At 47.5% G+C, this 11,959-nt stretch overlaps 1 protein-coding gene across 3 annotated transcripts in view; it reads left to right on the top strand.

Annotated features, from left to right (window-relative positions):
* Window positions 1-638: 638 nt before the first annotated feature.
* Window positions 639-11,959, top strand: part of USP43 (ubiquitin specific peptidase 43) — a 56,259-nt gene continuing 44,938 nt past the window's right edge. For all 3 annotated transcript variants that reach the window (XM_087826513.1, XM_087826514.1, XM_087826512.1), the window contains exons 1-2: window positions 639-1,148; window positions 9,833-9,964. In XM_087826513.1, the coding sequence (XP_087682639.1) occupies window positions 639-1,148; window positions 9,833-9,964 (642 nt within the window). The remainder of the gene's footprint in view (window positions 1,149-9,832; window positions 9,965-11,959) is intronic.

Here is an 11,959-nt window from a genome sequence, read left to right as displayed (position 1 = left end):
CTTCTGGTTCTGGGACGGCGGGTCGGGGCCAAGGCTCTGCCTCCCCTGCCCCGCGGGCCTGGGAGGAGGGGCGCCCGGGGTCCGCGCGCACCCGGGCCGCAGGGGAACCCGCGGTGCACAGAAGCGCTCCCGTCCCTTCCCGGTCCCCGGCGCGCACCTCTCACCTCGCCGGAGGCTGCCCTTTGGAGAGTCTGCCTTCACTTTTCAACATGTGCACCTGCCGTAATTAGAAGAAATTTAGAAATAGCCAGGACTTTGCATTTCCTAGGCGCTTTCAAATGTATCATTCCCCTCATTCCCACAGCTTGGCGGCGGGGAGGGAAAAGGGGCAGAGGTCAGATTCAGGCCGGTTGCCTTATAAGAGGTAAGGCGGGGAGGGTCTGTGAACTCGGCGACTCCCGGGTGTAGTTCCCGGTCCCCGCCGCGGGGGCGGGGTGGCCGTCCCGGCGCTGCCCCGGGGCGGAACCTGGGGCCGGATTCCCGCGCCGGGCGGGGTGGCCCCGCCCTCGGCTCCGCCTCCGCCCAGTCCCCACACACCTGGCCCGCAGGTAGCCTGCGCCCGGGCGCCCGTCCGGGGCTGTCGGCGGCTGGTCCGCTTGGGCCCGCGGCTCCGCTCGGGGAGGCGCGTCGAAGCAGCTATGGAGCGGGGCCCGGGGGCCGCGGCAGGAGGGGACCCGCCCGCGCCCCGGCCCCGCCGCCGCCGCTCCCTGCGCCGCCTGCTCAGCCGCTTCCTGCTGGCGCTGGGCAGCCGCTCCCGTCCCGAGGACTCGCCGCCCCGGCCCGGGCCCCAGCCGCGACACGGCGACGGCGACGGCGACGGCGACGGCGAGGGGGGCTTTGGCTGTGCCCCTGCCCCGGGTCCCGCCGCGCCCGGGAGCCCGCAGGAGGAGCGCGCGCCCGGACCCCAGCTGCCCGCCGGCGAGGGGGCGCGGCCCCCGGGCGCGCAGGGTCTGAAGAACCACGGCAACACCTGTTTCATGAACGCCGTGGTGCAGTGTCTCAGCAACACCGACCTGCTGGCCGAGTTCCTGGCGCTCGGGCGCTACCGGGCCGCGCCGGGCCGCGCCGAGGTCACCGAGCACCTGGCGGCGCTCGTGCGCGCGCTCTGGACGCGCGACTACACGCCCCAACTTTCCGCCGAGTTCAAGGTAGGCAGCGCCCCCCGCGGCGCGGCGCGGCCCGCCCTGGGGCGTCGCTGCTGGGAAGCCGCGGGCTCCCGCGGGAAGGGCTTTCCCCGAGCTTCCCGGAGCTGGAGTCGGCCGGCTCCGCCGCGGGTCGCCGCCCTGGTTCTGAGTCGGTCGGTCCTGCCGCGGCTCGCACGCACTCTCTTCGCGAATGAATGCTCCCCGGTGCTTTGAGGGGTTGGACGGAGGGAGCTGGCGGGTGTGAGTACTGGGCTGAGCTTCCCTGCGTCCAGCAAACGTCCGTGGGAATATTGAAATGAAAGCCTAGGGACCAGGCAGCGCTCCAGCGCCAGGGGTGGCTTCCGATCTGGAGGGGTGCTGGGTGGGGGATCGGACATTGAAGGCCCAGGCCCCGCAGGAAGGAGGTGATGCTTGAGTTGAGATCTGAACGATGAGAGCGCTCAGCCAGGCCAAGATCCAGGAGTCAGCCGGGTAGAAGGAGCAGCATAGGCCTGAAGAAGCTGAGAACTGGAGGCACCGAAGGAAAAGCGTGGCTGGAGCCCGGGAGGGCAGAGTGGCGCCTAGATTAGGTTGGCCCGAGCGTGTAAGGTCTCAGGGACAAGTGTAAGGAGTCTGGCTTTTATTCTAAGCTCAATGGGAGCTGAGAGCCTGTGGCCAGGTACTGTGCTGAGTGCCCAGGAGAGGCAGTGGGTGTGCTGTATCAGAGATGGCATCCTTTTGTTTAGTGTGAATTAAACCCCCTGGGATGCCTTCGCAGGGGGTTGCATCCCTTGTCCCCAGGATCACGGTCTACTTCCTGGGGATGCTGCAGTGTCAGGAGGCTTTCTTTGGAAGTTGTATGTATCAATTCAGCTGGCGTTTGTTTGGGGGTCCCAGTTGGATTCAAGAGTTCCTGATAATTGATGCACATGGCTTGCTTCCTGCTGAAAAAAACCACAGCTCTAGGCAGAGAGCTGAAGCTCCCCATAGACTAGTGATTGTTGTTCTTGGGGGAGGGGGGAACCTGTCAGGGTTCATTCCACAAGCATCACTGCCCTTGAGTTTCAGCCTGAGAAAGCAGTTCCTGCCATGTGACCCACTGGGTTGCCAAGCCCCACCTTCCTCTCCTACTTCCTCTAGTGAAGCACTATGCTGCAGGAGTCAGTGGGTCAAATTGGTGCCAATATCTTTTTGGGGCAACATTTGCTTTTTACATAAAGGCAGCATCGTATAGTGGTTGAGAGCAATATATGTGGAGCTTTGTGACCTGGAGCAAGTTTCCAAATACTGCTCTGCCTCAACTTTCCTCATCTGTGAAATGGGACTATAATGGTACCTACCTAATTACAGTATATCCTTGTGGAGTTTGAGTTATATGTACAGCATTTAAAACAGTGCCTGTCCCCAAGGAACTTTTTATTATTCTATCTTACACTTCCTCACCTGCAGAGACCTAGAAGGAGGGAGGAAGGTAACGTTTGTGTACTTTTCTCATGCCAGATGCATTCTCATCCAGTTGCTGCAGGGATGGGAGAGGTTCCAGGAGTAGCTTGAAAAAAAAAACCTTCGAAATTACTAAGCACCTTTGGTGACTCACCAGGATTTCCAGTCTCTCTCCTGCTCTGAAACCTTGAAGGCCTGGCAGCTCCCAGTGAGCCTTGGGGAATGGAAGAGTAATCAAGTTGTTAATATCAATGAGGGTGATATAATCTGGGGTTTCCTGGGATCTGCTGGGTAGCCAGCCTTGGAGAGAGTGGACTCCAGAATCCGTGATTTTAAATCTTGCTGATTGAAATCTAGCTGAGCTCCTCTTATTTTATAGATGAAGAAGTATTCATTCATCCAACAAGTATTTCTTGAGTGTCCAGACACTGTAATGGGCACATGTAATATATGAGTGATGAATATAAAACCTGATTCTGGGGCTGCTCTCCAGGAACTTACAGTCTGTGAGAGAGACGGCTGATAATGAAATAATCACACGATTAGAGTTGATGGCAAGTGCTAGAAAATAAAAATGCAAGGAGCTATGGCAATTCAGGCCGGAGGCTGTGATTTGACTAGGGCGGGTGGAGTGGGGAGGGGTGGGAAGGCTTCTCAGGAGAGGTAACCATTGAGTTGAGTTTTGGAGGAACAAAGGTCAACTAAGGACATGGAACTGAAAGTGCCAATCACCGGGGGTGGGGCTGAGGAGCTAGGCAGAATAAATGAATGGTTAAATGAATTAATGAAAGCCTGTGGGATTGGGGGTGACAGGCTGGAGAATCGGTTGGGGACAAGCCAACATAAGGTTTTATAAAGGAGTTTGGTCTTCAGGAGGGATTTGTAGCTTCAGACAGAGGAAGGAAGGAAAGTGAGAGGGGACCAGCATGCTGGAGTGAGTTGCCCAATCCCTTCCTGAGCCCTGAGTCCCACAGACAGCAGGACCACTCTTTGTTTTAATAGCAAATGAATAAATACATTTAAAACATCCTGTTTATGGCATTATCTATAGCACTTTGCTTTTCTAATGATGTGATTAAATATGTGTTTGCTATACAAAATTGGAAAGTTCAAGAATGTAAAAAATGATCTGGAACTCCAATAGAGATAACCATCTCTAGAGGTGAATCATCATAAACATTGATGTGTTTCAAAGCATGTACAAACAATTGGAAATCCTAGTTTCCTAACCTGCTTTTAAAAAACTATTATCATAAGACTTTCTCTTGGTCATTAAACTATTCTACAGAACTTAGTTTCTAATGATTGTATAATATTTTATTAAATGAACCAATCCCTAACGAAGGCATTTATGTACTGTATAATTTCCCACATATCACACTGCATTAAAAATCCTTGTATTTAGGCCTTGGCCTGTGTGGCTCAGTTGGTTGGGTGTAGCCCCATGCACCGAAAGGTTGCCAGTTCGATTCCCGGTCAGGGCACACACTGGGTTTTGGACTTGATGGTAGGAGGTGTGCAGGAGGCAGCCGATTTCATATTTCACTCTCATATCAGTGTTTCTCTCCCTCTCTCTTCCTCTCTCTCCAGAAAATAAATAAATAAATAAATCCATGTATTTAAATCATTGTCCACAGCACTGTTCATTTCCATAAGCTTAATTCCTTGAAGTAAAATTGCATGGTCAAAACAAAGATGACTATTTTGTTATTTTTATGTATTTTGATTTTTAAATGTACCCATTTAAAAAAAATTGAGTTATATTTGACCTAAATATTGTGTAAGTTTAAGGTGTCTAGTAGTCCCCGCTTATCCACAGGGGATATGTTCTAGGAACCGCAGTGGAAGCCTGAAACTGCATATATAAATGCTCTATATACTATGCTTGTTCCTATGTGTACAGACCAATGATAAAGTTTACTTTATAAATTAGACACAGGAAGAGATTAACAACAATAACTAATAATAAAACAGGACAATTATAACAATATACTGTAGCAACACTTAAGTGAAGCTTACTGTACTCTACTCACCCTTCCTGTGATTAGGTGAGATGATAAAACCCCCATATGATGAGGTGAAGTGAGGTGAGTGACGCGGGCATTGTCACATAGTCTTATGTTCAAGAGATACTTGAACACAGGACCTGAGATACCGAGACAGCCTATCTGATAACTACTGTCTGGGCTGCTGAGTGACTAAGGGCCGGAGCACATGCAGCCTGGAGACGCTGGGCAAGGGGATGATTCTGTCCCAGGCGGGACGGAGCAGGACGGTGAGAGCTCTCATGCTATTCAGAATGGAGTGCAATTTAAAACTTATTATAGTTTATTTTTGAAATTTCCCGTTTAACATTTTCAATGTTCTGTGGACTTTGTGTCACTGAAAGCGCACAAAGCAAAACCAAGGATAAGGGAGGGCACCTGTATATCATATTGATTTAATATATTTATATTGCAGTATGATTGCCATAGTGGCGTCAGCTAACATCTCCGTCACATCACATAATTATCATCTCTTCCAGTGTTGGGAGCTATTAAAATCCAGTCTCTTAGCAAGTTCAACACAGTTCTGTGGTCTATAATCACTGCACTGTTTTTAGGTCTGCAGGTCTTATTTGTTCACTAGTTGTAAGTCTGTACACCTCTCAATTGCCCCACCCCTCAGTCCCTGAAAACCACCAGCTTACTCTCAGTGTTTACAATTTTGGTTATTTCTTTTATTAGAAGTAAAATACAGGATTTTTCCATGCTTCTTACTAGTTGTAAGACTGCTCTTGGAATTATCTGTTTATGCCATTTGTCTGTCTCTTCTGCCTTGATTTTAATGTTATTTTTACTTGTTTCTACAAGTTCCTCAACCATTGTCATATTTCCTGCAAATGTTTTCTCCAGACTTTCCTTCTTCCTATCCTGATACTGGAAGTTTTAGATTTATTTGTATCATACCTGTGATGAATATTTTCTATGTTTCTGGTTTTTCTAAGGTTATGTTAAGGATTTCAGCCATCTGGAATTTATCTTAGCTTATGTGCTTAAGGATCAGTTTTAGACCTATGGTTTTAGACACAGTATGCCTCAAGTGATATACTCAGGGCACTGCTGTTTAAAAAAAACAAGGAGGACTTCATCAATTTTATGTTTTGGAAGTTCTTGACAAAACTACAACATAAAATGGACATGGAGCAAAAAATATTAAAGAAACTTATCAAATGGCTCTAGAAATCCATATTTTAGAATTACCATTATCACTGAGGTCAGATACAAGATAGAAGGTCAAGAGCAATAACCATTTGTCACCATTTAGAACATTATAAAAATTAGATTTTATTCATAAAAAGAACCAGAAATATGAAAGAACTAGGAATAATTTTAATAAGAAGTCTGTTAAAAATTATCAATGTTTGAGAGAGAGTGAAAACACACACAGATAGAGCGATGCCACATTGTAGGGTAGAAATACCAAATATTTTTGTTCATTCCTCTGGTTAGGACTTAGCTTTGATGCAGCTCTAGTCACATTTCAATAGACTTTTTATAGGAATGTCCTCTGTAGGAATTGATAGGTTATGTTATTTTAAAAATTCTGGAAAACACCTGCCAGATACTGTTATAATTTGAAAAAGACCAATAAAGAACAAAATTCACTGTAAAAAGAAAATTGCAATATACAAATGAGAATGAAAAAAACAACCATGCACCCATCCTTCTATGATAACCATTTGTTAATATTTTTCCATATATTTTCCTAGTCTTTTATCTATCTAAAAATACATATAAAATAATGTCAAATAGATATTTTTGGATTCTTTATTTTTGCTTATTTTAAATATGTTTCTATTGATTTTAGAGAGAGAGGAAGGGAGAGGGAGAGAGAGAGAGAGAGAGAGAGAGAGAGAAACATCGATTGGTTGCCTCTTGCACACACCCCTACTGGGGATCAAAACCATAATTTGAGTATGTGCCCTGACTGGGAAGGGAACTGGCGACCTTTTGGTGCATGGGACAGTGCTCAACCAATGGAGCAATACTGGCCAGGGCACATTCTTTCTTTTTAAAGGACAGGATCATTTATTTTCTTTTTTTGTTAGTATTTCATCAAGCATAATTTTTTTTTTATCTTCACCTGAGGATATGTTTATCAATTTGAGAGAAAGAGGAATGGAGAGAGAAAAAAACATCAGTGCTAGAGAGAAACACCAATCGGTTGGTTGCCTCCTGTGTGCGCCCCAATCAGGGATTGAACCCACAACCTAGATATGTACCCTGAGCCAGAATTGAACCGGCAATGTTTTTGGTGTATGGTACAATGCTCTAACCAACTGAATCACCCAGCCGGGGCCCCAAACATAATTTTTAAGGCCATCTAATATGAGTGTGCCATAGGTTTTCCCCAGTAACTTTGATACTTAGGGATATCTTTGTATCTCTCATTTCTTAGTCTAAATCCCCCAAAGTAGAATTACAGTTGACCTGTGAACAACTCTGGGGTTGGGGCATTGACCTCCTCTGTCCCCCCTTCAGTCAAAAATCTGCGTATAACTTTTTGGCTCCCCCCAAACTTAACTACTAGTAGCCTACTATTGACCAGAGCCTTACCAATAACATAAACAGCCGATTAACACATACCATGTACGTCATATAAATTATGTGCTGTATTCTCACAATAAAGTAAGCTAGAGAGAAGAAAATCTTAAGAAAATCGTAAGGAAGAGAAAATACATTTACAGTACTTACTGAAAAAAAATTGCATAAAAGTGGACCTGTGCAGTTCAAATCTGTGCTGTCCAAGGGTCCACTGTACTGAAGGAGCATTTTTAAGGCCCTAGCTTGTCTGTGTTCTTGAAGTTGTCAAACTCTTTCTGGAAAGGGTGTGTGGCTTGATAGCCGGGCTAACATGAGGAGAGTCTCAGTCTTAGAGGGTTAGCATGATTAGCAGGAGGGGAATAGATTCCACATGGGAGGAGGGAGGAGGAAAGGTGCAGACTTTTGAAGTGGGAAAGTACGTTTGGGGCACCCAAGTGGCTCATTTCCCTACAGGAGAGAGCTGTGAGACACAGGGATGTGGCCAGACCAGGCGGCAAGTGAGAATCAGGAAGGTGTGGAGTGGGGCACGGCGTTAGCCCGCTGTGGGAAGGTGGGTGTGTTCTGTCCTGCGGGCAGTGGGTGGGCAGGGGCATGGTGCTGGGGCTGGGCTCCTCTGTAGGTAGGTATTGTCATCTGGGTAGCAGTAGTTAGGACTCAGCAGTGGGAGTGGGAGTGGGAATGGGAATGGGAATGGGAATGGGAATGGGCAGAAACAATTTGGGACCCCGAATTCAGACTGCTTGACAACTGACTGAGGTGGGTGTGAGAGAGAATCTGAAAGGGGACACGGACATTAAGGGGAAGAGCTGATTTTAGAGATTTCCAGTTGGAGGGGCCTGGCTGCTCCCCCAGGAGAGAATGTTGGTACTAAGGGTGTAGGCTTGAGGGTGGCTGGGGGTGGGGTGGCCAGGTAAAATCCATGATGCCCAGTTAAATTTGAACTTCAGATAAAAATAACTTTTTAGTATAACTATATCCCCAATGTTTAACGGGATGTATTTATGCTACAAACATTACTTATTGTTTACTGCTTATTTATTATTCACTTTATCTGCTAAGTCTGGCAGCCCTACAAAGTGCACAGAAACTGGAGGGAAGGATCCAAACGAGACCATCCAGTGAACCAGACCAGTTTGACTGGAATATAGACTCAGCTCCAGCATTTCAGTTAATTAAATCTTGAATTTTGCTTCATCTCGTCCTGAAGTTTTCTCTAAATCCCAAGGAAACATTAAAAGAGAAGGAATCAAGCCCAGGCCCTTGGCTCTGGTTGGTGGTGGCGAGGCTTGCCTGGGGGCACAGCCCTGCTGGGACTGCTCCCTTTAGCGGGTGTGAGCGGAGCACAGACCTGGGTGCGATGAGGCCTGAAGCCTGCCTCTACAGTCTCGGGGGGCAGGGGGAACAAGCAACCATATGTATGTGTGCACACACACAGGCGAGAGGATTCGCTTACACTCATGCTTGTGCTTGCACATGCATTAAAAAAATCCCCAGAAAGCCCGGCTGCGCGTGGCTCAGTGGTTGAGCATCGGTCTAGGATGCAGGAGATCGCTGTTCGATTCCTGATCAGGGCACATGCCCGGGGTTGCGGGCTCGATCCCCAGTCGGGAGCATGCAGGAGGCAGCTGATCAATGACTCTCTCATCATTGATGTTTCTCTCTCCCTCTCTCTTCCTCTCTCTGAAATCAATAAAGATATATTTTAAATAAATAAATAAATAAATAAATAAATAAATAAATAAATAAATAAAGAGTTGATGGTCTATGAGGTGGACACAAACCTCATAGACTATAAAAAAAAAAAAAAAGCCCTGGAAATGTGCTTAAGATACTGCTCAGAGCAGCCTCCCTCTGGGGTGGGGTGTGCAGGGATTGGGGACCAGTAGAAGAAAGATTTTCATTACTGTCCTTTTTTAAAAAAAATATTTTGAATTCTTTTTCTTAAAGTATGTGTGTGTACTACCCTTTGAAATAAAGTTTTAAAAAGCTAGACTATGCATTTACACAGAAAATGACAAAGTTGTTACACAATTTAACGGGATAGCCCAAAGGGTGCGGGGAATACGAGTGTCCTGGAGGCAGGTTCTGCCATGTTCATGGTTGTGTTCCCAGTGCACATGGTGGGCACCCAGCGGATATTTATTAGAGGAATGAAGGCTGAAGATGATGAACCATTTTGTGATCTAACGAACCACAGAAAGAGAAGTTGCTCTTAGATCTCACACCTATTAGAGGAGGCAGTGCAGGAGCTTCGTGCACGGTATTTAAGGAAGCGCACTGCGCCAGGCGGTCCTTCGCAAGGGGCGCTGAAGCTGTGGGAGCGACTGAGCCCCCTGGGGGAGGGGGAGGCAAGGCGGACAGAGGCAGACAGCATGGAGTAGACTGACGGACGGGGACCAGGGAGCCTGCTCCCAGCGATCAAGGGGGAGCACGTGGTCAACAGAATCAAAGTATTCAACAGGGACCACCCTGTGGTTTTCAAAGGGCAGGCCAACATTAGCAGTCTTCCTGGAACAAAAGGTGCCCTCTGTCCAGAAAACCCTTACAGCATCTGGGAGCCTGCCCCGGACTGTTTCCATGAGGTCGCCCCGGGTGCGGGCTGGAGGGTGACTGCAGGTAGGCCCTCATTTGGTTGTCGGAAGGGCCAGGATGACCCTCGGCTTTCTTTCGTCCTTCCAGAACGCCGTTTCCAAGCACGGCTCTCAGTTCCAAGGCAACTCCCAGCACGACGCCCTGGAGTTCCTGCTCTGGCTGCTGGATCGAGTGCACGAGGACTCGGAGGGCTCGTCCCGAGAGCCAGGGTCCGAGAAGGTCAGTCTCTCTCAAAACAACACATCATATCTGATTTTCTTTTCTTCACTCGAATATTTACTCAGCTCCTCAAGGCCGAATCTTGAACTTGAGAGCCTCCTGTTCCCGTGTTCTGGTTCCCGCACGCACGGTGCCGCCCCTGCTCCTGCCTCTTAGCTCTGTTGTGGACGGTGCGTTTCCCCTACCGCAGTGTTTCCATCCTCTCTAATCCCAGTGATACCGTGAAGAGGGCTTCCTTTTGGCTTAAAGTCCGAAAAATCTCCTTTCTGTCAGTATTCTGTGCATCAGTGGTCATCTGAAGCCACGCGTATCAGCGCTTATTTTCAGATGGTTTCATTTGAACTCGCCCGTTGCTTTCTCAGTTACGCATCCTACAGAGCAGTGATTCCCAGGGTTTTTGTCTCAAGACACAGGATGGACGATCTTTACATGTGTGCGCTTAGCATTCCCAGGTGGGGGCGAAACCCCAAACCTTTGGGGGTAAGAAAGCACCACACTCGTGTAACAGCCACGGTTTGTTGACACATCAGCGGCGCTCCCTGTGGTTTGCTAGTAAAGACCCACGATGGGCACCGCTCTGCTGATCTCCTTTTACCTCTCACTTGAGAAAGTGAAAGTGAGCCAAGTTATTAAACCGTGAGTGAGCCGAGTTATAAAATATCCCTGAATAAGCCGCTGTAATGTAAAGCATGGCCCACACGCTATGGTAATTAATCAGTTACATGTTATTTCGATGGTCTCAAAGCTGACCCAGAGGCAGCTACGAGAACTGCTTTACCTGTTTTTTGTTTTAAATCTGGACACTGTGTTCCCATCCCGCTTGTGAATCAATTAAAACAGCCCCTGGGAGTCTTTAAGCCTTTCAGCCGTCACCTGCCCGTCGTTTCATTGGCCTGGAGCCCATTGTTCACGAGTCGTGAAGAATGAGGGGCGGTTGCAGTCGTGTAGGATGAGTCAGCCAGAGCCCCAAGGCACGTGCAACAGGGTGACTGCAGCTAATGCTGGGAAGCTGCTGGGACAGTAGATTTCGGGTGCTCTTGCCACACGCAAAATTGGTAACTGTGAGGAGATGGCTTATTACTTTGATGGTTGCAATCATTTCTCTATGGGTACGTATGTCAGGTCTGCATGTTGTACACCTTAAAGATATACAGTTTTTATTTAGAAAGAAAAATAATGAATGGCTCAGGAAGCGGAGTCATTATTTTTAACTTTTCCCCATAGCCAGTTATTATCTCTGTTTCTTTCTCTTTTAAAATGGCAAGTTGCAGCTTTAAAAAAAAGAGAACAGAATTGTATATGTCTCAAATAAGAAGAGATTCATTTTAATATTTTTTTAAAATTGATTTTAGGGAGAGAGGAAGAGAGAGGGAGAGAGAAACACTGATGAGAGAGAGAAACATCAGTTGGCTGCCTCCTGCATGCCTCCTACTGGGGACTGAGCTGGCAATCCGGGCATGTGCTCTGACTGAGAATTGAACCTGCAACCTCTTGGTGCATGGGGCGATGCTCAACCAACTGAGCCACACTCGCCAGGGTAAGAAAAGATTCATTTTAAACAATTAACATAATGTAATTATGAGGTAAGAGTTAGAGCTGCAAAAACAGCCCTCATGCCCGAGACAGCAGGTTGTCAGACGTATGGAACAAGGGAAGTAATGGTTGGACAGTGCTCGGTATTCCTCAGATCACATCTTGGAGTGTTATATACAATATGAGTAACTGTTGTCATGTATGGAGAGGTGCTAGGGTTATTATCCTCATTTTATATATGGGTAACATCAGAGAGGTTGGGTAACTTTCCCAAAGCAACACAGCTAAAGAAGGGACAGAATCAGGATTCAAGTCCAAGAAGGGGGAGGGGGAGTCTAGCTTAAAAACCTGTTTTCTTATTTTAAAAAGAACCACGCCAGTCACCTGCAAAACACACAAATGAAACAAAGCAAAAACATCAGCACAACAGAACCTGGGAGGAACACATACTCCAAGGTTAGA

Source organism: Miniopterus natalensis, chromosome 17 (genome assembly GCF_054644295.1).
Source record: "Miniopterus natalensis isolate mMinNat1 chromosome 17, mMinNat1.hap1, whole genome shotgun sequence".
Lineage (NCBI taxonomy): Eukaryota > Metazoa > Chordata > Mammalia > Chiroptera > Miniopteridae > Miniopterus > Miniopterus natalensis.
Note: the sequence above shows the minus strand (reverse complement) of the source record. Positions and strands in the feature narration are given on the sequence as shown.